Source organism: Balaenoptera physalus (assembly GCF_965194825.1).
Source record: "Balaenoptera physalus genome assembly, chromosome: 17".
NCBI lineage: Eukaryota > Metazoa > Chordata > Mammalia > Artiodactyla > Balaenopteridae > Balaenoptera > Balaenoptera physalus.
The window spans coordinates 48020112-48046567 of record NC_138895.1 but is presented as its reverse complement, the minus strand read 5'-3'; the positions used below and the strand labels follow the sequence as shown (position 1 = coordinate 48046567).

General features: G+C 35.5%; 1 protein-coding gene across 3 annotated transcripts in view; it reads left to right on the top strand.

Moving 5' to 3' along the window:
• The window catches only part of STK3 (serine/threonine kinase 3), a 310598-nt gene that overhangs the window by 228032 nt on the left and 56110 nt on the right, over positions 1–26456 (top strand). For all 3 annotated transcript variants that reach the window (XM_082432738.1, XM_082432736.1, XM_082432737.1), the window contains one exon: positions 10661–10836. In XM_082432738.1, the coding sequence (XP_082288864.1) occupies positions 10661–10836 (176 nt within the window). The remainder of the gene's footprint in view (positions 1–10660; positions 10837–26456) is intronic.

The following is a 26456-nucleotide window of genomic DNA, read 5'->3' as shown; positions in this document are numbered from 1 at the left end:
ACCCATTAGCAGAGAGGCTGCCTAAAATCATAGTAAGCTCACAGACACCCCAAAACACACCACCAGATGCAGCCCTGGCCACCAGAAAGAGGATCCAGCCCCACCCACCAGAACACAGGAACCAGTCCCCTCCACCAGGAAGCCTACACAACCCACTGAACCAACCTTACCCACTGGGGGCAGACACCAAAAACAACGGGAACTACGAACCTGTAGTCTGCGAAACAGAGACCCCAAACACAGTAAGTAAGCAAAATGGGAAGACAGAGAAATACGCAGCAGATGAAGGAGCAAGGTAAAAACCTACCAGACCAAACAAATGAAGAGGAAATACACAGTCTACCTGAAAAAAAATTCAGAGTAATGATAGTACAGATGATCCAAAATCTTGGAAATAGAATGTAGAAAATACAGGACACATTTAACAAGGACCTAGAAGACCCAAGGAGCAAACAAACAATGATGAACAACACAATAAATGAAATTAGAAATTCTCTAGAAGGAATCAATAGCAGAATCACTGAGGCAGAAGAACGGATACGTGACCTGAAAGATAAAATAGTGGAAATAACTACCGCACAGCAGAATAAAGAAAAGAGAATGAAAAGAATTGAGGACAGTCTCAGAGACCTCTGGGACAACATGAAATGCACCAGCATTCGAATTATAGGGGTCCCAGAAGAAGAAGAGAAAAAGAAAGGATCTGAGAAAATATTTGAAGAGATTACAGTTGAAAACTTCCCTAACATGGGAAAGGAAATATTCAATCAAGTCCAGGAAGCTCAGAGAGTCCCATACAGGATAAATCCAAGGAGAAACGCCAAGGCACATACTAATCAAAGTATAAAAAATTAAATACAAAGAAAAAATATTAAAAGCAGCACAGGAAAAGCAACAAATAACATACAAGGGAATCCGCATAAGGTTAACAGCTGATCTTTCAGCAGAAACTCTGCAAGCCAGAAGGGAGTGGCAGGACATATTTAAAGTGATGAAAGGGAAAAACCTACAACCAAGATTACCCAGCAAGGGTCTCATTCAGACTCGATGGAGAAATTAAAACCTTTTACAGACAAGCAAAAGCTAAGAGAATTCAGCACCACCAAACCAGCATTACAACAAGTGCTAAAGGAACTTCTCTAGGCAGGAAACACAGGAGAAGGAAAAGACCTACAATAACAAACCCAAAACAATTAAGAAAACGGCAATAGGAACATACATATCGATAACTACCTTAAATGTAAATGGTTTAAATGCTCCAACTAAAAGACATGGACTGGATGAATGGATACAAAAACAAGACCCATGTATATGCTGTCTACAAGAGACCCACTTCAGACCTAGGGACACATACAGACTGAAAGTGAGGGGACAGAAAAAGATATTCCATGCAAATGGAAATCAAAAGAAAGCTGGAGTAGCAATTCTCATATCAGACAAAATCAACTTTAAAGGCTATTACAAGAGACAAAGAAGGACACTACATAATCATCAAGGGATCAATCCAAGAAGAAGATATAACAGTTGTAAATATTTATGCACCCAACATAGGAGCACCTCAATACATAAGGCAAATGCTAACAGCTATAAAGGGGAAATCGATAGTAACACAATTATAGTAGGGGACTTTAACACCCCATTTTCACCAATGGACAGATCATGCAAAATGAAAATAAATAAGGAAGCACAAGCTTTAAATGACACATTAAACAAGATGCACTTAATTGATATTTATGGGACATTCCATCCAAAAACAACAGAATACACTTTCTTCTCAAGTGCTCATGGAACATCCCCAGGATAGATCATATCTTAGGTCACAAATCAAGCCTTGGTAAATTTAAGAAAATTGAAATCGTATGAAGTATCTTTTCCGACCACAACACTATGAGACTAGATATCAATTACAGGAAAAAATCTGTAAAAAATACAAACACATGGAGGCTAAACAATACACTACTAAATAACCAAGAGATCACTGAAGAAATTAAAGAGGAAATCCAAAAATACCTAGAAACAAATGACAATGAAAACACAACGACCCAAAACCTATGGGATGCAGCAAAAGCAGTTCTAAGAGGGAAGTTTATGGCAATACAGTCCTACCTTAAGAAACAAGAAACATCTCAAATAAACAACCTAACCTTACACCTAAACCAATTAGAGAAAGAAGAACAATAAAACCCCCAAAGGTAGCAGAAGGAAAGAAATCATAAAGATCCGAGCAGAAATAAATGAAACAGAAACAAAGGAAACAGTAGCAAAGATCAATAAAACTAAAAGCTGGTTCTTTGAGAAGATAAACAAAATTGATAAACCATTAGCCACACTCATAAAGAAAAAAAGGGAGAAGACTCAAAACAACAGAATTAGAAATGAAAAAGGAGAAGTAACAACTGACACTGCAGAAATATAAAGGATCATGAGATATTACTGCATTCAAACTATATGCCAATAAATGGACAACCTGGAAGAAGTGGACAAATTCTTAGAAAAGCACAACCTTCTGAGACTGAACTAGGAAGAAATAGAAAATATGAACAGACCAATCACAAAAAAAATTGTGAAATTGAAACTGTGATTAAAAATCTTCCAACAAATAAAAGCCCAGGACCAGATGGCTTCACAGGCAAATTCTAGCAAACATTTAGAGAAGAGCTAACACCTATCCTTCTCAAACTCTTCCAAAATATAGCAGAAGGAGGAACACTCCCAAACTCATTCTACGAGGCCACCATCACCCTGATACCAAAATCAGGCAAAGATGTCACAGAAAAAGAAAACTACAGGCCAATATCACTGATGAACATAGATGCAAAAATCCTCAACAAAATACTAGCAAACAGAATCCAACAGCACATTAAAAGGATCATACACCATGATCAAGTGGGGTTTATCCCAGTAATGCAAGGATTCTTCAATATATGCAAATCAACCAATGTGATACACCATATTAACAAATTGAAAGAGAAAAACCATATGATCATCTCAATAGATGCAGAAAAAGCTTTTGACAAAATTCAACACCCATTTATGATAAAACCCTCCAGAAAGTAGGTGTAGAGGGAACCTACCTCAACATAATAAAGGCCATATATGACAAAGCCACAGCCAACATTGTCCTCAACAGTGAAAAACTGAAACCATTTCCACTAAGATCAGGAGCAAGACAAGGTTGCCCACTCTCACCACTATTATTCAACATAGTTTGGGAAGTTTTATCCACAACAATCAGAGAAGAAAAAGAAATAAAAGGAATCCAAATTGGAAAAGAAGAAGTAAAGCTGTCACTGTTTGCAGATGACATGATACTATACATAGAGAATCCTGAAGATGCTACCAGAAAACTACTAGAGCTAGTCAATGAATTTGGTAAAGTAGCAGGATACAAAATTAATGCACAGAAATCTCTTGCATTCCTATACACTAATGATGAAAAATCTGAAAGAGTAATTAAGGAAACACTCCCATTCACCGTTGCAACAAAAAGAATAAAATACCTAGGAATAAACCTACCTAAGGAGACAAAAGACCTGTATGCAGAAACCATAAGACACTGATGAAAGAAATTAAAGATGATACAAACCGATGAAGAGATATACCGTGTTCTTGGATTGGAAGAATCAACATTGTGAAAATGACTATACTACCCAAAGCAATCTACAGATTCAATGCAATCCCTATCAAACTACCAATGGCATTTTTCACAGAACTAGAACAAAAAAATTCACAATTTGTATGGAAACACAAAAGACCCCGAATAGCCAAAGCAATCTTGAGAAGGAAAAACGCAGCTGGAGGAATCAGACTCCCTGACTTCAGACTATACTACAAAGCTACAGTTATCAAGACAGTATGGTACTGGCACAAAAAGAGAAATATAGATCAGTGGAACAGGATAGAAAGCCCAGAGATAAACCCACACACATATGGTCACCTTGTCTTTGATAAACGAGGCAAGAATATACAATGGAGCAAAGACAGCCTCTTCAATAAGTGGTGCTGAGAAACTGGACAGCTACATGTAAAATGATGAAATTAGAACACTTCCTAACACCATACACAAAAATAAACTCAAAATGGATTAAAGACCAGACACTATAAAACTCTTAGAGGAAAACATAGGCAGAACACTCTATGGCATAAATCACAGCAAGATCCTTTTTGACCCACCTCCTAGAGAAATGGAAATAAAAATAAACAAATGTGACCTAATGAAACTTAAAAGCTTTTGCACAGCAAAGGAAACCATAAACAAGACGAAAAGACACCCCTCAGAATGGGAGAAAGTATTTGCAAACAAAGCAACTGACAAAGGATTAATCTCTGAAATATACAAGCAGCTCATGCAGCTCAATATCAAAAAAGCAAACAACCCAATCCAAAAATGGGCAGAAGATCTAAATAGACATTTTTCCAAAGAAGTTATACAGATTGCCAACAAACACATGAAAGGATGCTCAACATCACTAATCATTAGAGAAATGCAAATCAAAACTACGATGAGGTATCACCGCACACCAGTCAGAATGGCCATCGTCAAAAAATCTACAAACAATAAATGCTGGAGAGGATGTGGAGAAAAGGGAACCTTCTTGCACTGTTGGTGGGAATGTAAATTGGTACAGCCACTATGGAGAACAGTATGGAGCTTCCTTCAAAAACTAAAAATAGAAGTACCATATGACCCAGCCATCCCACTACTGGGCATATACCCTGCGAAAACCATAATTCAAAAAGAGTCATGTACCACAGTGTTCACTGCATCACTATTTACAATAGCCAGGACATGGAAGCAACCTAGGTGTCCATCGAGAGATGAATGGATAAAGAAGATGTGGCACATATATACAATGGAATATTACTTAGCCCTAAAAAGAAACGAAATTGAATTGTAGTGAGGTGGATGGACCTAGAAACTGTCATACTGAGTGAAGTAAGTCAGAAAGAGAACAAGAAATACTGTATGCTAACACATATATATGTTATCTAAAAAAAGAAAAGAAAAAATGGTTCTTATGAACCTAGGAGCAGGGCAGGAATAAAAATGCAGACGTAGAGAATGGACTTCAGGACACGTGGACGGGGAAGGGTAAGCTGGGACGAAGTGAGAGATAGCATTGACATATATACACTACCAAATGTAAAATAGCTAGCTAGTGCGAAGTAGCTACGTAGCACAGGGAGGTCAACTCGGTGCTTTGTGACCACCTAGAGGGGTGGGATAGGGAGGGTGGGAGGGAGGGGTTATGGGGATATATGTATACATATAGCTGATTCACTTTGTGATACAGCAGCAACTAACACAACATTGTAAAGCAATTATACTCCAATAAAGATGTTAAAAAATAAATGAATGAGTAGAGGAATGACCCATATCTAAATATTTTGATTTTTATTTTGTTTATTTACATTAACTTATAACTATTCATCAATTATCAAATATTAGATAAAGTAATTTTAATTGAATATGTATTTTTTAGATTTTTCTTTGTATATGCCTATAATACATGGTGATTTTTAAAATATATCACACTTTGTTGTTTTATTTTGGACAGCACATGTTCACTTAATTAGTAAGTAAATTAGTAAATTAGGTTCTGCTTTAGGTTTTTAGGATTTATCCTAGAAATAGATATTAGATTGAGTTAGGAAGTGTTCAGGAGAAATATCAAGAAAGGAAGACTGACCATCAGGTATTCCTACTCTCCAGTTCATCTAATGCCTCTGGACACAACTGTAAGTATGACACCATTTGCTCCGAGCAACAGCTTCCACGTCCTGTTCGTTGCTTCGTAACATCTTCTCTTCCAGCTCTGGTTCAGATCTTTTCCTTCCTTCTTCCTCCCAAAACCTGTTTCAGCAAAGTATCAAATATGCAGGTGTGAAAATGCTTAATGATGTTTTATCTTCTTGAAATATTTACATTTTTTCCCCAAAACTACAAAGCTTTGAGCCAAAGGAGTAAGTAACTAAGGATGGAATTTCAGGTGCCAAGAAGCAATTAACCAGGTTAGGGGAGTGTGTACGTAGATCACTTTCCTACTTCTCCAGAGGTCTTACTCTTCTTTCATGAAAAATTGTTATATGCCTCTTTAAGATTAATTTTGCCAGTGACATGGCAATCAAAGTGACAATAGTAAACTACAGGTCCCACTTGCAGCTGGGTGCAAATGCCCAGCATATTACTGGGCAATTAGAAACTCTTCATTTTCCTCTGCAGACTACTAGGTGTCCAGCTAAGGTGTGGCTACAATGGTTTGGAGATACCTGTGGGTATTGAATATGGTCTGTTCTTCTGTGTGCTTTTGCTCTGTGGAATGTTCAGTGATATGTGACCCAGCTCGAGCCAATTAGTGTAGGTATTTTGGTCGTAGGATACCTCTTTTACCAGCACAGAGCACGGACAAGCATGTAAAGGTTAGTCTTGTACAAATGGAAATCAGTCTTTCTTATAAAGGCCTCTGGAGAAAGGGCTTCCATAGACACCCAGTGGCTGTTGCAGTGCTCATGACTCACACAGGAAATCATTCCTTCTATTTAACTAAAATCCTTGGGCTTCAATTGGTCTGTTTCCTTTTATTTTGCCCTCAGTGGAGATGGAAAACAGCTGGTCACTATTTTCTGTGCAAGACCCCTTCATATATACTTGGATACTTATTAAATTGTATCCTCAGACTTTTCCTGGCTGAACAATTTCATTCCCTTTAACCTTTGTGCAGGTATTACTTTCTAAGCTTTTAATCTTTTTTTTATGAATAGCCTCTGGATCTTCTCCATGTTGTCTGTATCATCCTTTGTTTCAAAGTACAGTCTGATGAAGTTAAGAAAAAGCTGATGTCAGTAGCTTCTGTATTAACATCCTGGTTTTTATATGTACTCATTATACTCTTGGCAACAAATTAAAGGACAGATTTCCAAGATCATTAATCAGGTGGAACACCCACATCTTAAATTGTTTTAGAAGAACAAATTAGGTAATATTCATAAATCCTTTGATGTTGAAATATATTATACTAAAGTTATGATTAATTATTTCATTTTTGCATTTGGCTGTCTTTGTTACAATCATGCTAAGAAATTAAAAATTAAATTATATTTTGTTAAAGTATTATAAAAATTCCTTTATATATTTAAATTTTCATGACAACTTTTCACCTGTTTAGAAGACATGTGTAAATTAGAAAAGTTAGTGAATAATTGTGAGTAGACTGGCATATTTTGGAAAAGGTATTAAATACTGTACAATTCAGTTTTCTTGTTATGTTTTAGGGAATGTTTGAAGGAGAGGAAAGAATTTTTTTCTTTAAGATTTCACATGCACAAAAGGATTTTGAGTGGCGGTTATTTTATTCTTTATTGCTAATGGGTTTTTAGTTCCACAGCCAGTAGTTGAAGGAATTAGGACCAAAAGTGAGGGACAAGGTAATTTTGAACATCAAATTTATTATTAAAATTAAAAATATTTTTATAAGCTAGGGTCAGAATTCAACTACAACTGGAGAAATTGATGTCAATTTTATGTGATTATTTTCTGTGTATTTAAAAAAAAGTATTCGCCATAGCAACCACAATCACATATGACAGTGGTTACTATCTTGAGATTTCCTGCTCTCCTGTCGAAGGGCCTACTATTTCTTTTTTGAAAAATAAATTGTAAGTCAGAAGCATCATCGTCTTTGTCCCTTCTGTGAACATGCATCTCCCTGGAGACTCAGCTGCACACGGTGGACATGTGTTTCATATCGTGTGGTTAAATATGACTGGCCAATTACAGCTGCTCCCTCCCATTAACTTTTAAAACATACCTAACCTATTTTCCTCCTTAGAAGTTTTTAAAAATTGTTTTTAAAATTTTCTTTGTATATAAAAAAGATATACTCAAAATATTGATAGTAAGTTTTAAACTAAACAATGGAAAATATTTAGAAGTATAAGCACATACATTTGAATAAAAAATTGTGTATAAGCATATCTTGGTTAATAATATCCTGTTATAAAGTCATCCAAACAGAAAAATCTAATGGAACAGACTACCTTCTTTTATTTCAGTTGATTTTTAGACTTTTGTTAACTCTCTATGAGAATGTTTATTTCTAGATATAGGAATGTGTTATTTTCCAAAATTTTGAGTGTGGAATCCAACAGGCATTTCACCATAGATGAGATCAGCCTGTAAAAGACCCTTAAAACTAATATATCTGAAATGTACTGATAATTAAACCACTATGTAGTAGTGGATTTCAAGTTTCAAATTGGGCTGTTCTGTAGTAAAATTGAAGGTTGCTGCTCCTATATCTTTTTACGTCCTCCACTTGGGAATAGAAACGTAATAGTTAGGGACTGAATTTGGATATAGGTACCAGAAAAACCAGATAACGATTGTTTAAATAGAATAGGATTAATGTCTTTTCTCATTTAACAAGAAATCCAGAAGCAGAGTGTGCTGCATTGGTAGAGTGATTTCATTATGTCATTAGAGATTCTTTCTGTGACACCATCTTTAGGGTAGTACTCTCATCCTCCTGTTTTCAGAATAACTGTCAGATCTTCTGCCATTAAGTCTGCATTCCAGGCAGGAGAAAGGAGCAGGCAGAAACACAGAGGTGATGCCTGTATCAAGAAAACAGAGCTTTCCTAGGAACCTTCTTCTTAATGTATCATCGGTCAAAATTGTGTTATATGGCCACTCCTCCCCACAAGAGAGACCCCTTGTCATCTTCAGGAATGGAGAGCTTCTAGAAATTAGGTTACAACTTTTTCACCTTGAGCCACTAGGGCATTAGTGGTGGCTCCTATAACTTGGGATAGAAGCTTCTGATTAGGATAGGGTTAGAAGTAGGCACAGGACTATTGCAAATGGAAGAGGAGATTCCTGGAATGAAATTTCCCAGTGGTTTTCTTGTTTTCTTTAGTCAGCCCCAAGTATTGGTCTTCCTCTTTCCTTTTTATTGCCGCTACTCATTTCTGATTGGACTTCTACTTCTCCGACTGCAGGAATTTTTACAAAATTACCTTATAGCTCATCCCAAGCCAATAATGTTACCTAGTTTTCATAATACTTACTGTAGTTTAAAGCTGCATTAGTACTATTACAAATACATTCTAAATTGGCCAGATTACTATTAGCAATGTTATGTCTGATTTTAGAGGATCATGTAGAGACTGGAATGTCTCCACAGGCAAGTGAACTAGATGATGATGAGTCTCAAAAACATGTCATATGAAAGGAACTGGGTGGGGATGTTTCACCTTAAAACGATAACCAAGACAGGAGTCATTATCTGTCTTCAGAGATTTGAGGGACTGGTATATGGAAGAGAAATTTATTTGGAACATGAGTGTAAATTACAGAAAGACATATTTCAAGTTCACATTAAAAAAAAAAAACACTTTTTGTAACTTAGAGTTGCCCAGCAGGCTTCCTTGTGGGGAAGTGTACGTCCTATCACAGGAAATTTTTAAGAAGGTAGGTAACTTACTGTCTGGAGAACTGTATAGGGAAGTGTCTTTGTGGTGGTCACTTAGGATCTTTTTTTGGAACTCTAGGACTTAAGGAATCCAGTTTGAAAATCACTGGGAAAATCTAGTTGTTCTAAATGTTTGTTTTCTACTTTAATCATTCAGTGTAGAAAATGAGGAGCCATTGAAAGATTCTAAACAGAAGAAAGACATGGTTTGATTTGCATTTAGAAGGTCACTATGTTGTCAGAGTGAGTAAAATCAAAACTGAGATGAGGGAAGGAGACCAGTTTGGAGGGTGTTACAATGGCCTAGGTAGGAAATGATTAGAAGCTAAACTAAGACAGTAACAGTGGTGGATAGAGCAGTAGCATTAAAAAAGACCTAATGATCAGTTTGGTTTGATGAGAAATGAGTCTGGGTTAATTCTCAACTTGATCACTTTGGGGATTAAGTAAAGAATGTTGACTTTAGCAGACAAGGAGCATGTGGAGAAGCAGCAGGTTTTAAGGGAAAGATCTTGAATTTAGCTTTAGAACTGGTAAATTCGAGGTAACTCTAATTCACCTCAGGTTCAGTAGTTAGCAATGGGAAAGTCAGACATAGAACCTAGGGGCAAGGTCTGGGCTGGAGAAATAGAATTAGGGATCACAGATAAAAACATGACAGGGTGAAGTCATGGGAGTCCAGGAGGAGGTAGAATGAGCTAGAAAGACTATGAGGAAGTAGTCAAAGAGACACAGGAGAAAACTGGTTAAGTTCTTATAACTTCTTACAGCTGATAGTGGTGCACAATGACAATAACAGTGTAGGCTTAAATGTTAAAATAAAAAACCAAAACGCCGAGGTTTAAAATGTTTACTTTTAACATGTGACAAATTTCAAATATATTTGAAATGATTTTTAATAAAATTATGATTAAGATTCTGCCAAAATTCTGAAATGTTTCTACAGTCTAAGAATATTATATATCTCTGCCTAATCATTAGGTGAATTTTTATATGACCGGGATATTTTTGTTTTTTCATTGTTATTTTATTTTACTTTGTTCTTCATTAAATTGACTATGTTGGTCTTGAATCTGACCAGTGAAAACTTATTATATTGATTAATAAAAAAATCATACTTCAGTAAAAAACATAGTTCTTTAAGTAAATGTAAAAACTTACACCCTCCTTATGTTCTTTGTTTACCTAAGGAAATGCAACTTCACCACAAGTACAAAGACCATCTTTCATGGATTACTTTGATAAACAGGACTTCAAGAATAAGAGTCATGAAAACTGTAATCAGAATATGCATGAACCCTTCCCTATGTCCAAAAATGTTTTTCCTGATAACTGGAAAGTTCCTCAAGATGGAGACTTTGACTTTGTAAGTACATTTTAATTCTTCCATATATGTTTTTTCCTACTCTATTTTGTCATCACATTGAGAAACATAGGTTGTGTGTGTGTGTGTGTGTGTGTGTGTGATTAAAATTATAGACTGTATATTAATATTCAATATATTGCTATATATGGGTAGGGGAATGGTGAAATTGTAGTTTGCTTGTAGAAATGTAGTTGCAGAGAAATGTAAATAATTGCTTATGGTTAAATAAATTATAGCCCAAATTTAGAGAAATATTTAGGACTCTTTAAAACGACAACTGTGTTAAAAGATGTTTTTAATAATGCAAATATGAGATATTTCTGACAGTAAATTCAGTTTCCTAAACAAATGATGCAAAGGTATTTATGACATCGACTTTGAGAAATTTGCCTCAACTATGAAAGTTAAGTCAAATAGTGTTAACTCCACTTGGTTTGTCAGAAATAATAGTCCTATGTCTAGTTAGGAATATAAACTTCAGTATAAAACTGTGCCTTTTTTTTTTTAATCAACTTTTTTTGTTTTTAATTTAATTTTATTATTTGGCTGCATTGGGTCTTAGTTGTGGCATGCAGGGTCTTTCGTTGCGGCACGCAGGCTCTTTGTTGTGGCGTGCGGGCTTCTCTCTAGTTGTGGCACGTGGACTCCAGAGCTCACGGGCTCAGTAGTTGAAGCATGTGGTCTCTCTAGTTGTGGTACATGGGCTCCAGAGCACGTGGGCTCAGTAGTTGCTGTGCGCGGGCTTCGTTGCCCGGTGGCGTGTGGGATCTTAGTTCCTTGACCAGGGATTGAACCCTCGCCCCCTGCGTTGGAAGGCGGATTCTTAACCACTGGACCATCAGAGAAGTCCCTAAAACTGTGCCTTCTTGCCTTTTATTACATTTTCTCCTTATTTCTTCTGTCCTGCTCCTTATTATTTATTTCTTTTAAAGAATGCATATAATACAGATAAATAATTCTAAAACAACTCTTTCCACAACTTGAGAGAGTAAATTTTTAAAATGAGTTCTTTAATCTAGAAATTTTTGAGGTAAATTTTTGCTTTAGCATGTATTATAAATAGCATTTACTTTTGCATATTGTTCTGTAAGATTTTCATGTAAAATAACTACAGCTGTATTTGTTAGTAAGTATATTTATGTTATAAGTAAATAAAATTTTAGATATATCTATATCTTCAAAAATTTTAAGTACTATCAAGCAGTTTTGCCTATTCACCATGCCTCTAAATGCTTTGGGATTATAAATATTTCTAATGTTAAATACTTTTCTCCTAAATATTGTGATTATTTAAGTTTTTTAATAATCAGATAATAAAGTTTCAAAATCTGTCCTGAATAAATTTAGTACTAAGTGCTAGCAAATATTAGCAGTGACACAGGTTAGTCTGAAAACATTAATCGTAATATCTCCTTACTGTTTTTTCAGTTTTGAGGTTATAAATTAGAAAAATAAAATCTGTATTTCTATAGTTCTAGTAAGATTTCATTTTATGCTACCTCCTTTTAAAAAATATGTAAATTATTTAGAATGCTGACTTTAAGCTTAAAATCATTCGTAAACATGATGAATCTTTGATGAATCAAAGAACTCTGTCTTAACTCAGTTGGAATAAATCTTAACAGCCTCTGGAAAACAGTTTGAAATGAGCTACAAAGTAATGAATAAATTATCATAGTTAATAAATAGCAAATAAAATGATTTATTTCTGTTTCAGTTAATCTTTGCTACCACCCCCGAAATTTAGAACTTAAAATAACTATTTCATTTGCTTACAGTTTTGTGGGTAAGCAGTTTGACTAGGTTCAGCTGAGTGGTTCTTCTGCTAGTCTCACCTGGAGTCTCTCAAGTGGCTGTAATCATCTAGCAGCTTGAATGGTGCTGAATAATGTCTCTGAAATCACTCATGTGTCTGGCAGTTGTGCTGACAGTTGGCTAGGCCATATGACCCTGTCAGGCGAGCCTGGAGGTTTTATGTTGTGGTAGCAGCCTTCCAAGAAGGTGATAGAAGAAATTGTAAGGCCTCTTGAGTCCTAACTTTAGAATCCATTTACAGTACCATCAAAAAGAATGAGTACTTAGGAATAATCTTAACCAAGGAGGTGTAAGACTTGTACATTGAAAACTACACAACACTGCTGAAAGTAAATATAGAAGACAGCAATACATGGAATGACATCTCATGTTCATGGATTGGAAGACAATATGGTTAAGATGTCAATATTGTCCAAAGCAACCTACAGATTCAGTGTAATTTCTATTAAAATCCCAATGACATTTTTTGTAGAAATAGAAAAATCCATCTAGAATTCATTTGGAATTTCAAGGGACTTGAATAGTCAAAACAACCTTGAAAAAGAGAAACAAAGTTGGAGGTCTCATACTTCCTGATTTCAAAACTGCTACAAAGCTACAGTAATCAAAACAGACAGACATATAGACAGATGGAGTAGAATAGAAAGCCCAGAAATAAACCATCACATATATAGTCAGAGATTTTCAGCAAGGGTACTAAGACCATTCAATGAGGAAAGGATAGTCTTGTCAACAAATGATGCTGGGAAAACTGGATAGCCACATGCACGAAGTTGGGCCTTTACCTTACACCATATACAAAAATACAAAAGTTAACTCAAAATGAATCAAGGATCTAAATAAACATACGAACTGTAACTATAAGACTCGTCGAAAAAACATAGGGGAAAAGCTGCGTGACATTGGATTTGGCAGTGATTTCTTAGATATGACACCAAAAGCACAGGCAACAAAAGAAAAAATAGATAAATTGGACTATATAAAAATTAAAATTTTTGTGCATTAAAGTACCCTGTCAGCAAAGAAAAATCAACCCACAGAATGGAAGAAAACATTTAAATCATATATCTGATAAGGGGTTAATATCTAGGATATATAAAGAACTCAACAACAAAAGACTAAGCAACCCAATTTAAAAATGGTCAACGTACTCCAATAAATATTTCTCCAAAGAAGATATATAAATGACCAATAAACAAATGAAAAGATGTTTAATATCACTAATCATTAGGGAAACACAGATCAAAACCATGAGATACTATTTCACACCCATTATATACACACACACATACACACACACACAAAATAACAAGTGTTGGTGAGGATGTGGAGAAATTGGAACCCTTCCTTGGGCGCTGCAGGTGGAAATGTAAAATGGTACCTCTATGGAAAACAGTATGGCATTCCTCAAAAAAATTGAACATAGATTACCATGTGATCCAGCAGTTCCATTTCTGGGTATATACCCAAAAGAAATGAGTGACAGCAGAGGCTTGAACAGATATTTGTACATCCGTGTTCATAGCAACGTTATTCACAATTGCCAAAAGGCGGAAGCAACCCAGGTGTCCACTGATGGGTGAATAAACAAAATGTGATATACGCATACAGTGAAATATTTTTCAGCCTAAAAAGGAAGGAAATTTTGACACAAGCCGTAATATGGTGAGCCTTGAAGACAATAAGCTAAGTAAAGTAGCCAGTCACAAAAGAAGAAATACTGTGTGATTCCACTTACATGCGGTACCTAGAGTAGTCAAATACATAGAAACAGAAAACAGAATGGTAGTTACCAAGTGCTGGAGGAGGGGGAAATAGGGAGTTATTGTTTTTTGAGTACAGAACTTCAGTTTTAGAAGATGAAAAAAGTCCCGGGGATGGATTGTGGATGTACTTAATGCCACTGAACTCTACACTTAAAAATGGTTAAAATGGTGGATTTTAAGTTATGTATTAAAAAAAAAGTAAGAGAGGAAAAAAAAGGATTCACATAGTGTCACTTCTGCCATATTCTTAGTCAAAATATATCACAAGGCCAATCCAGATTCAAAGGATATGGAAATAGATTTCACCTCATGATGAAAAGACTAGCAAAGTCATATTGCAGAGGGTCCTGTGGAATGAATGGAATTATTGTGGTCATCTTTGCAAATAATCTACTGGAAGTTGTCCGTATTAAAATTCAACAGAATTTAAAATAATGAATTTAGGAAATTGGAGGTCATTAGTGATTTTGATTAGGGCCATTCCAGTACCCTACTTTTAGAATATTCATACACACACAACTTTTGACATGCAGCCTTCTACTGTCCCTTTTAAGCTCATTCTAGTTTTGTGAATGATAGCATCAGTTTTTCTAGTGGCCAGCTCTTATCAGTAAACTTCTGGTAATAATTTCAGCCCATTGTAGATTCTGTAGTCCTTCTATCTGGAAATTCCAAAATTTGTTAGAAAACCTTAAACTAGTTTAACAAATGTTCTGTTTTCTGCTTTGGATTGTGCTAGGCACTATGGGTTAAAAAATATATGTATATATATATATATATATATATATATATATTTATATACACATATGTATGTACATTTATTAAGTTGAGAAAATATGTTAGTAAAGTGTTAAATTGTAATCCAGAGCAATAATTCAGATATCATGCCATTTTGTATAAGAGGAGGACTCAGTAAAGGTTGGAGCAGTTTATGAAATTATATAGTAGAGGAGGACTTTGTCTAAACATTGGAAGATGGATAGTAGAAGGGAAGGTAGGCAGTACAGAGAATGATGTGCGTAATAAAAAGCTTAGAGGTAGGAAAGGACAAGATATATTGGGTGACAATGAAGTGGAGACCTTCAAGTTCATTTGAAATGATATGGGAGATAAAATGGAAAGCTAGGTTTGGGTCAGATGGTGGAAGCCTTGAATGTAAGACTGCAAAGTCTGAAATTTTATTTCCTAGACAGTGGAAAGCCACTGAAGGTTTTTAGGTTGGAAAATGACATGATGAAAAGTGTTTTAAGTATATTAATCTTGATGGTAGCATGCAGGATTGATTGACAGAAAAAGACTAGAGGTAGGGGAAAATCAGGTATGTGAAACAGACTTGAAACAATAGGGTAATAAAATGGAAAAGAACCAAACAACACAAACAGGGATAGATGTAGGAGACACTAGAAAGGTTGTTAATCAACAGAAATAGCCGACTTATTGGATTAAAGAGTACTATATTGGTTAAGATGAGCTAAATAATAGAAGGTGAAATTTAAGGAAAAAAAAAAAGAAGAAGGAAAATGTCCTCCCAGCTGGAAAGAGGCTCCAAGAGATCATAGGACCCGATTTAATTTTTGCAGACTTATTTCTTTTCTGACTTATACAGAGCATGTAGCCTTAAAAAGGGAAAGTAGAGGGGGAGGAATGACTAGAGCAGGAGTTCTTTCTTCCCCAACATTTACTACACCTGTCAACTGCTCAGCCCTCTCATCACCTTGAGGAAAGTGAAAAATGTTTGCAATAGCTACTGAGGGAATGCAAATGGGAATAAATAAGGGATGAATAAAGGAAGGATTGCCAGGAGATGAACAAAGAATTTGCTAAGAGTAGTAGTGAGTGTGTTTAAAAAAAAAAAAAAGAAAAGAAAAGAAAGAAAAAGGAAAAGAAAAGTGTGTAAGAGAGGCTAGAAGAGAGTAGGAAAAGAGGAAGCAGAGGTAGGACAAAGTGTAAAGGGTTTGATGGAGTACTTTGCTTATAAAGTAAGGAAATGGACTAAAAGCAAAGAGGTTTCCACTTAAGACACCAGCTGGTATTGATAAGGGAAATCTGGTCTTACTCATTCCATCTTACATTAGATATAGAATGTTAAAAATGTGACTCATCAAAGTGTAAAGCGTGCTAAGGTTTATGTGTTTATCTCCCCTCTTTATGATGTATCTCAAGGATACCTTCCAAAAGAACTAGATTTTATGTGATTCCTATGTCTATTCAATAGAAATTGCTTAAAACTACCCAAAGTCATTTTGACCATGTTTCTAGGACATAGAAGGCTTCTCTTTCTGCCGTGAGAAAAAGAGGTTTCAAAAAAGAAAAATGAAAGTGAATACTTCGTTGTCTTTTGCAGTATTCAGAGCAGATTCCTAAAGGACAAAACTTATTCAGAGAGACACCTGCTAGGCAGATGTGCGGAGTAGGAAGCATTCTTTATCTTAAAGCCTGTATGCAACTTAATTGGTGTATTTTCTTTAGCATATGTCTTTTAGATTTTCTGTGAATTGGTTGTTTCCTGTTATGTTCTTGGATGTAAGGAGATGATAAGAGAAATAATCTGTGATTTCACCAACTTGAGGGTAGCATAAAGATAGGATAAAATATATTTAGGCTAACTGAACCAATTATTTTAACTCTACTAAAAAAGTTCTGTTTAGGGTGTGGCTGTGAAGATTTCTAAAACAAATGTAAAAGGCAAATCTGTTTATTATAGCACTAGTCTAATGTTTCAGTTTTTGTTAGAATTATTTCCAAACAGCCTTAGCATCCAGATTGTTTAGTGTTAAATGGAGAGCATGTAGATCATGTTTTGCAGAAATTACACTATCATTCATACGTAAGTAGATATATTTTGGGTAATGTAAAGATTTTGGAATAAGAACAAAAACTTTAAAAGCCATCTGTTAACCCACCATATTGGTTCCAAATTTTAAAAAAAGAAATTGGATTGACAATAATTGCTAGTATAAGAGGAATTAGGTAAATCAGTTATTTTTTTGTCTTTGACTCAAACTGAATTGTAAGGTAATGTTTTTGGATTTCTATGATTCTTAAATATTCAGTTTGTGTTGTTCCCTTGAGCTAAGGGACACAAAAATCCTCCAGTGCAGCACTTGGAGAAACAGTCTCAATAATTGTGGCAGAAGGGAAAAAAAGTCCTCTCCTTCAAGTACACATGTGCCTTCAACTTCCCTGAGTTTTTTTTTACAACTCTGCCTCTGACTCTGGATTGGAAAATCAGTCTGGTGATAGGGAAAAACCCACAAAACCCAAAAAACCTCACTGCTGCAAAATGCAGAAAGCAGTGAACCTGGAGAAGGTACCAAACCTGCTGCTGGAGCCTTAGGGGCATTTTAAGAATCTTTCTTAGGATCTTTTCACCCTGCTAGAGCAACCAGCGGCTGTGGAGCGTACTAGTGGTGGAGTACAGGAGCCCACGCAAAGGCTTGTAGTGAAGCCAAGCCTTTGGAAAGCCCTCAGGAACACAGGCCCTGTAGGAAGCCTGGAGGTAAAAACTTAAGCCAAGAGACTCTGCCAGTTTTCACCAGTGCAGCAGTATGCTACCACCTGCTTTCTCTACTTAAATGCTGAGAGAGCTTTTGCTCTTTAAAGAGAGGCTGGCTCCAGGTTTCTTTTGTGGCGCACTCCTTAGTCAAAGAACTTCTTGTTCTCTTCAGGCCCTAGTTGTATGGACTGAAGAAGCCACTTCAGCTGAGTGAAGAACTTAAGCATATTGTCATCGGTTAGTTTTGCGTTAATTAAATGATTATTGTCAAGTATTTCCAGATGTTTGGAAGAGTATTAACAAAGTATGAAAAGATAACTGTAGATATTTCAGGTTTATTTCTTCTAGGGTAAAGAAGAAATAAACACAAAATCTCAAATGCTTTAGTGGATAGCCCTGGATAAGAGTTTATGATTACAGGTGTACATGTGGCATGAACTTGAGCGTATGTGGCACATTGTGCTTTCACTACTCTTTCCTTATAGAGCCAACAGGAAATTAAAATTAATGAGAACCCTGCACTTTGAAATACTTGCAGAATTCTGGACTAGTGCAGTCCTTCGCCAGCTCACGAAATCTGTGCTGGCAGTTGTATCCAACAGATGGTGTGGCATGTGCACAGTTGTAGCATGTGATTGTCTAGGTCCATGTAGAATTTTTATAAGATTTTGATCATCAATCTCCTTAGGCGTTTAAGACCGTCATAACCTTTGTTTTGAAAGGAGAGTGGCCTTCTTCAAAGATAAGTGTTTATATATGAGTAGGAAAAAAATGTTAATAGTCACCGGTCAACTACACTGAATTTGATTCTATAGTAGTTAAAGGCAACAAAAACTTTAGTGTCTCTAAACTACCACACTGTTTTTTTCTCAGTATAATTTAATCCATTTGGACGCCTAAGGTAGAGTGAGCATTTTGCTTTCTTATTCCTAAATATGCTGTTAAAGGCTTCAAAAATTTCAGGAAATTTTATTTGGTGGTTGTGTTTAGGCAAGATCTTCTGAAACATTAAGCTAATTCTGCTTATTTAGTAATTAATGCCTTAAGTTAAAACTCCCTATATCATCATTTTCTTTACAAATTAAAGTGAGCAGGCCTGTACTTACTGGATTAATTAAGATAGAAAGCACAGGTGCGGTGTGTGGGTTCTGGTCACCGTGTTGGAATTTATTAAGATGTTTAAAACACATGGCAAAGAGAAAAATGGCCTTCCAAAAAGAGTTCTAAAAAGCATAAACTTTCCTCATGGTAATTTATTCTTTTAAAAATGTCGTTTATCTAGAAGATTGTGTTGAGAAATTGGCTACTTTACATTTTAAAACAAAGATGTTAATACTCCAAGCATATGTTATGGCTAATGTTGATGTCTGAGGAAGTTATTTTGACTATGTGCACTTTTTGTTCATAGCCTCATTTTGAATGTTTAGTCAGTAAGCAGTGGAGACTGTTGGGTGATTATGTGAAAAGAGATGTTAAGAACCAATAGTGGAATTTAGGATTATAGAGTGGACAATATAACTTATTGCCTTTTAATTTAAGACTGATGCCCCACAGTATTTACCTCTTAAATAAACCATTAGATTTCAAATAAGTTGTGAGGATTGATTGAACTAGTTATCAGTTTGTATTGACAATAGAAGAGTTTTTTCACTTTAACTGTCATAAATGAAATTTCTTTAAGTCTGAAAGTGTGTTTGTACTTTCATACTTAATTCAGGTTTTCAGAATATATACATAGTAGTTTAGTGTTAGAGCCCTTTCCATAACTGATCCCATCATACTTCCTGATACAAATCTTTCACAGTTACAAGTACATAGTTCTTTTGGGGTCTGTTAGATTTGTTGTCCTGGTTAAACTAATACACCTTTCTCTCTTGTCCTGATATTAGCTTGGAACCTTTTTCCATTCTACCTCTCATTTATTAAAAGTAGAAAACTTCCATTAGGTTGGATCCTTCGGATTAGAAGACATTCCAGTAAATAACAGCTTTTTAAAAATCAAAACCTTAGCTGTCTTGATTCAAAACCAAACTAGTTTTGTTTTATAATTTTGTCCATCAATAGCAGAAACGTCTTCCCAGAAATATAGACAGATCTTACAGAGATAAGCGAAAGAGGTTATCAAACTAACATACAGTAGCAGATAAAAGAATTTTGGTACAGAGATATCTTAATTATATTGATTTACTTTTAAGAAACATTTACATGGCTTTTAACAAAGGAACTTTTTTTTCTTCGTGATTTAAGTAATGGTGCATGTTAAATTTGATATGCAGTATACTGATGTAATTAAAGCTGTTATTTATTAAGGTGCCTTATAAAAGTCTCAGCAACCTGAGTTAGAGTATCAAGTTGTAATTCCGCAAGCCTTCAATTTAGTTTTTAGCTCTCTCGTAATATGAGAATGGTAATTAAGCTATGTAATAGTCAAGGCTACAAGGCATATAAGGCTACAAGGCATATAAATATGCAAAAAAATATAAATATGCAAAAAATATGCAAAAAGCTAATAACCAGCCATTACTAACTAGTCAAATGAAATGAGTGGTCAGTTGTGGATTATCGTTGCTATGGAAGAAAGTTCTAAAGCAGATAGTCATTTTCATGATTATAATCTTTCTTTTTAAATTTATTTAACTTATTTTATTTTTTTGGCTGCGTTGGGTCTTTGTTGCTGCGCGGGAGCTTTCTCTGGTTGCAGTGAGTGGGGGCTACTCTTCGTTGTGTTGCGTGGGCTCTAGGTGCACAGCCTTCAGTAGCTGTGGCTCGCGGGCTCTAGAGCACAAGCTCAGCAGTTGTGGTGCATGGGCTTAGTTGCTCCGCGGCATGTGGGATCTTCCCAGACCAGGGCTCGAATCCGTGTCCCCTGCATTGGCAGGCGGATTCTTAACCACTGAGCCACCAGGGAAGCCCGTGATTATAATCTTTGATGAAAAGAAATGTACTGTCTTTAACGTATTAGAACTTTAATGATGGTACAAAACTCCTGAAAATTGCCTTACTTTGATTTTAAACATTTAATCATTCTTACCCTGACTGTGAACATTGAAAGACTTTCCCTTAGCATATCTTATAAGGCATAATAGAAAAAAGATACAATTAAGTTCCCCTTTGATTTGCAGAAATCAGTGAATTACAACTAATATCTGCAAATTCTGCTCTTCCATTTTTCCTTTATTACAGAATTATAGGTATAGTCTTCCAGAAAAATTTTCTTTAAATAACTGAAATTAATAAATTATCCAACCCTGACCAGTGTAGTAGTCATCATTTAACAGCAGCTCTTTAGATATGCTAAAAATTCACCTTTTTGTTTTCATTTTTAAAGCATTTTCCATAACTTAGTCAACCTTTGAGCTTCTTTCTGTTTTTTTACATCAGTTGCCCTCACCTGTAAGAATTTCTTCCTTGTCTATAATCATTTATACTTTTTTTTTCTCTTGACTCCACACTGAAACTCTGAGGCTTCCATTCATTTGGGTTCTATTCCACATTTTGCTGTGACTCATGATAGGATGCTGCATTAAGTTTAAAATCTCAGCATCTGAGATGGTTTTTCTAACTAACCAGTTCTTTAAGTTCAAAGTGGTAAGTGCAGTTTTGTCTACATGTGTAATTTTACTGCTCAGCATTTTCCCTGTCCTTTGTGATTAAGACAAAGATAGTGGAATTAGAGAAGAGAGATTAGATTTAAGAAATATCCTAGATTTAAGAATCATCTGGATATGATAACCAGTTGTATATAGGGGAGCTGAATGAAGAAAAAAAGTTTTCTTATTTAGAGAATTAGATCGATGATGTTGCCATTGTTTGAGATACAGAACAGAAAAGGAGGACAGAAGGGGTTTCGGAGGTTGAGCTAATTTTGTTGAGGATGTATTAAGTTTTTAACATCTGGAGGACATATAAGTACATTAGGTAGTTGAAAATACAGGATGAAGCTATGGATTTGGGAATATTTGGCTTAGAGTACGTGAGATCGTCCAGAGAGAGCCTTGAAGTAAGGAGAGAAAGTTACCAAAAGTGGGTTTCTAGGGAATCCCAAATATAAGATGGGCAGAGAGTGAGCAGTGAGCAGAGGAGACCGGCTTTATCTGACTTGCTTTGTACTCTTTAGGAGGTATTTTCTGATGAACACAAGTTCATCAGATATGGATATAAGTTGAGTCAAGCTTAAGCAGGCAGATAACAGCTGTCCCTTGAGAATTTACCATGGCTGAAATTTTACTTGTTTAATTGGGGAGTATGTCACCCTAAACTTGAACTTAAAGAATAGTTTCAGCTACCAAGTTTTTTGTTGTCAGCTCTTTGAGGATTCATCCTGGTACCATGATTCCTGCTGCTACAGGTTAAAATGTAAGCACTTTTTAAACAGTTACAACTCATCGGGTATAAACCTAAAATGGCTTTTTCTCCAAACCTACTTTGAACAATGGATACATTCTCTAATCTCCCTTTTCTGCTCCTTAACTATGCCTTTGGACAGATGCTACAAGTTTCTGGTCACTATTGGTTAGTAAAAGTCTGACTAGTTTAAAATTTCAAGCTCAAATATGATTTAAATCTCACCTGATCGTTCCCACTCTATGTCTCAGGGCAGGCTACCTAAGTCAGGGGTCCCCAGCTGGTACCGGTCCATGGCCTGTTAGGAACTGGGCCACACAGCAGGAGGTGAGCAGCAGGCGAGCAAGTGAAGCTTCATCTGTATTTACAGCCGCTCCCCATCGGTCGCATTACCACCTCCTGTCAGATCAGTGGCGACATTAGATTCTCATAGGAGCGTGAACCCTACTGTGAACTGCGCCTGCAAGGGATATAGGTTGCGCGTTCCTTATGAGAATCTGATGCCTGATGATCTGAGGTGGAGCTGAGGTGGTGATGCTAGCGCTGGGGAGCGGCTGCAAATACAGATTATCATTAGCAGAGAGGTCTGACCGCACAGAGACCATAATAAATCAATTGCTTGCAGACTCATGCCAAAACCCTATCAGTGAGTGGCAAGTGAAAACAAGCTGAGGGTTCCCATTGATTCTGCATTATGGTGAGTTGTATAATTATTTCATTATATATTACAATGTAATAATAATAGAAATAAAATACACAGTAAATGTAATGTGCTTTCGGGATGCCGAAACCATCCCCCCGCCCCCGCCCCAGTCCATGGAAAAATTGTCTTCCACGAAACCGGTCCCTGGTGCCAAAAAGGTTAAGGACCGCTGACGTTAGTGGTTTAAGACAGTTGACATGCTTTCTCCTCTCCTGGGTCTAGCTCTTGGAGAGATTGGCAGTGAGAGGGAGGGGGTGAGGAGCAGGCTAGAGGAAGGACAGAAGAGGCAGAGCTCATCATCTGAACCTGGTCATCTGAAGATGGTGGGTCCTATTCTGGCTTAATCTGGTTCTAACTGCTGTAGAATGTCTCTGCTAATGTCACAACTTTCATGTGGACAGTATGTGTGGTTTTCTTGGGGTGATAGTTTTACCTTGCCTCCCTTTATCACTGAACTCTTTTTCAGAAATGGGCAACTGTTCCTCCAGTTCAAGCCCCTTTTCTAGTAATAGGGAATCACTGATTTCCATGGCTCCATATGAGGGAACATTTTTAACTGTGAAAATAAGCAGAAGTCATGCAAAGGAGCTTAGGAAAATTCAGGCCAAACACCATCATCTCCATTTATGGTTATTATTCTGAAAGGTTAAAAAAAAAATCACATGCATTTAAACAGCTAAAGCCTATTTTAAAATATACTTATGGAATTTTTCATCCCAGTTGCTGTTTCATAACTAAAACATTAAAAACAGTATCATCTATATCAGTTTAGATGTTGGTAACAATTTAATGCATACTCTCTAAGTTAAATGAATATCTCTCTCTAGTCACCTTTATTTTGTAATTTAGGGAAAACCTGTTTTATATTAATATTTAAAATAAGTATCAGATAAAACCAGCTTCTAACAGCAGAGCAAGTACTTTGAAAACAATTGGACTTTTCTATTCTAGCTTCTATGTTCTGTGTTCAGATTGATAATACATTTCCAGGGGAAAGTGGGTTGTATTTATACATCCATATATTTCCCTAAATCATTTTTAGGAAGCTATTATTTTAATTCATTATGAATTCTGAAAAGAAACAGTAACAATATAAGAGAAGGCATTCAAGAAACATACCAGTTCATACTCTTACTGAATTTCAGATTGATGTACTTAACCATACATTTGGCCTCGTGTATTTACAGTAGCATCAATCAGCGTTCCTTTAAGGGAAAATATTTTAAAATACTTAAGCATGATTGTGTACATATTTATGTTCTTTTTATTTTTAGAATAAAGCAAAATTTCATTTAATTTTTTGCATCTCTAATAAATAAAAATAATCACAGGTGTATAAAATATGCAATAGCTACTTTGTATTTTTAAAATTAACTATCTTATATTTTAAAAGTTGTGAGATATATAAATATTAAATTATTAGATATTGCATTTGAAGTGATTCAAATGCAACACATATGAATAAGCAGTTGTCTCAGTAGACTTTATTCATTTATTTGTGTTTTAATTAGTATTTAATTACTATTAATTACTATTTCTAGTCCTCTACTTTCAAGACCCCTACTTTGAAATTTTATAGGGCTCAATATTAAGGTATTTTATTAAATGGTAACCTAGAATAATTTCAGAAGAAAGGTTTAAAAAAGAAAAGCACTAGGCTTTAAAATGAATTCTGTGATTATTGGTGGCCAGGTTATACACAAAGATTTAAAAACTCAGAGAAGAAACTGGCAAAATGAAAGAATTCTCCATAGTCATCATTCTAATACGCAATTTCTATAATGAAGAAAGGATTACTGGGGACACAAGGTACCATTTTCTTATACTGCTATTAAGTATTATTTAGTAGTCAAATTCAACTTAATGCCTAATCCAGAGGCACACCACACAGAAGTCCTATTTTTGTGTGTGTCAGAAGACAGCTATGTGTGCTATTTTTTTTCTTTCCAATTTCTTAATCAGTTTTGCAAATAATTAGAAAAACTTTACCAGGCCAAAGGGCCCCGTGTTCCCTACCCACACCCACAGACTTTCCTTCTTTTTTTAGCTACTGTAACGTCAGGATTTTTTAAAAACTGTTAATAAATTCTAACTAGTTGTAAGACTTATTCACACATGCTCTCAATGATATTTTGAACTGCTAATCATTTATACAAAATATTTAAATCCAGTTTTTCACAGCCAGAATTCATATTTGAACAAATAAGAAAACAGCAGTATGAGAGTAAATATATCAAATTTATAATTCATCTTGTAAGTAATTAATTCTTGAAGAAAGCTGCTGGCAGTTGGGGATGGATGAAATGCTGTTTGCTCCAATTTTGCAAGTATCTGATTTGACTGGGTGGCAAACCAGCTGACTGTGTTAGACCCTAAAGCATAACAGCTACGTAATAGATAAAACAGGATGCTCTTCATTGTGAGGAAGAGGGGAAGAGCAGACCACAACACAGGGATGTTGAACAAGTGCATCCCTTGACTGAGTTAGTTTCTAAAGGAAGGTGAAAAGGCCCACAGAGGGTACACAAAATACTTTTGCTGAATAAATGAAATGTTAAAAACTAAAAAGGAGGTTTAATTGTTAGTATGTTACTCTAGAAAAAATTTTTAAATTAGACATTAAATATTAATTTATATTTAGGCCATGTGATCTCAAGTTAAGTCTCAAAAATATGAAGAATAACTTGTTCTAACCTCAATGTTAACCTTATTCATATTTTCCTATGTTCTGGAAATACTATTGATAACCTATTAATAATCTGCCTAATAGTCATCAAAGTGAACACAGGGTACATAGCTTATATAAAACAGCCTAAGTATTTTAGTGCTGTGAATCTAATCTAGATTTTTACATGAATATACATTTTACACACGCACACACACATACACACACACCTTTATTTGAAATTATTATGAGCATGAATTACATGTGTTATTTTTACAGGATTTAAAAGTAAAATAAAATTTACATTGATTTGCCAACCTTAAGACTGCTTAGGAAAATGTTAGAGAACAACCTAGGAAATTGCCATTTAACCTGTCTAAACATATTTTGTCCAAGTGAAGAGAAGAAAAGGTATTTTGTTCCTATAATTATTGAATATTTTACTTTCTGGAAGTTCCTTTTCATCATATGCTGAATCTCTAACAGGTTAGATCGTTAAGCAAACTTCTTAGACGAAAAAAAAGGCAGATGATTAGGAAAAGACTTGATTGGACAAATATGGAATGAGTTTTGGAAAGCTTTTTAATTTTTTAGATCAATTTCCCTGAGCTTTTGTTTACTTATTTTCTAAGGCATGTAAGAATACATCATTAGTTTTTTAAAAAATATCTTTATTGTAGTATAATTGCTTTACAATGTTGTGTTAGTTTCTGCTGTACAACAAAGTGAATCAGCTGTATGTATACATATATCCCCATATCCCCTCCCTCCCACCCTCCCTATCCCACCCCTCTAGATCATCACAAAGCACTGAGCTGATCTCCCTGTGCT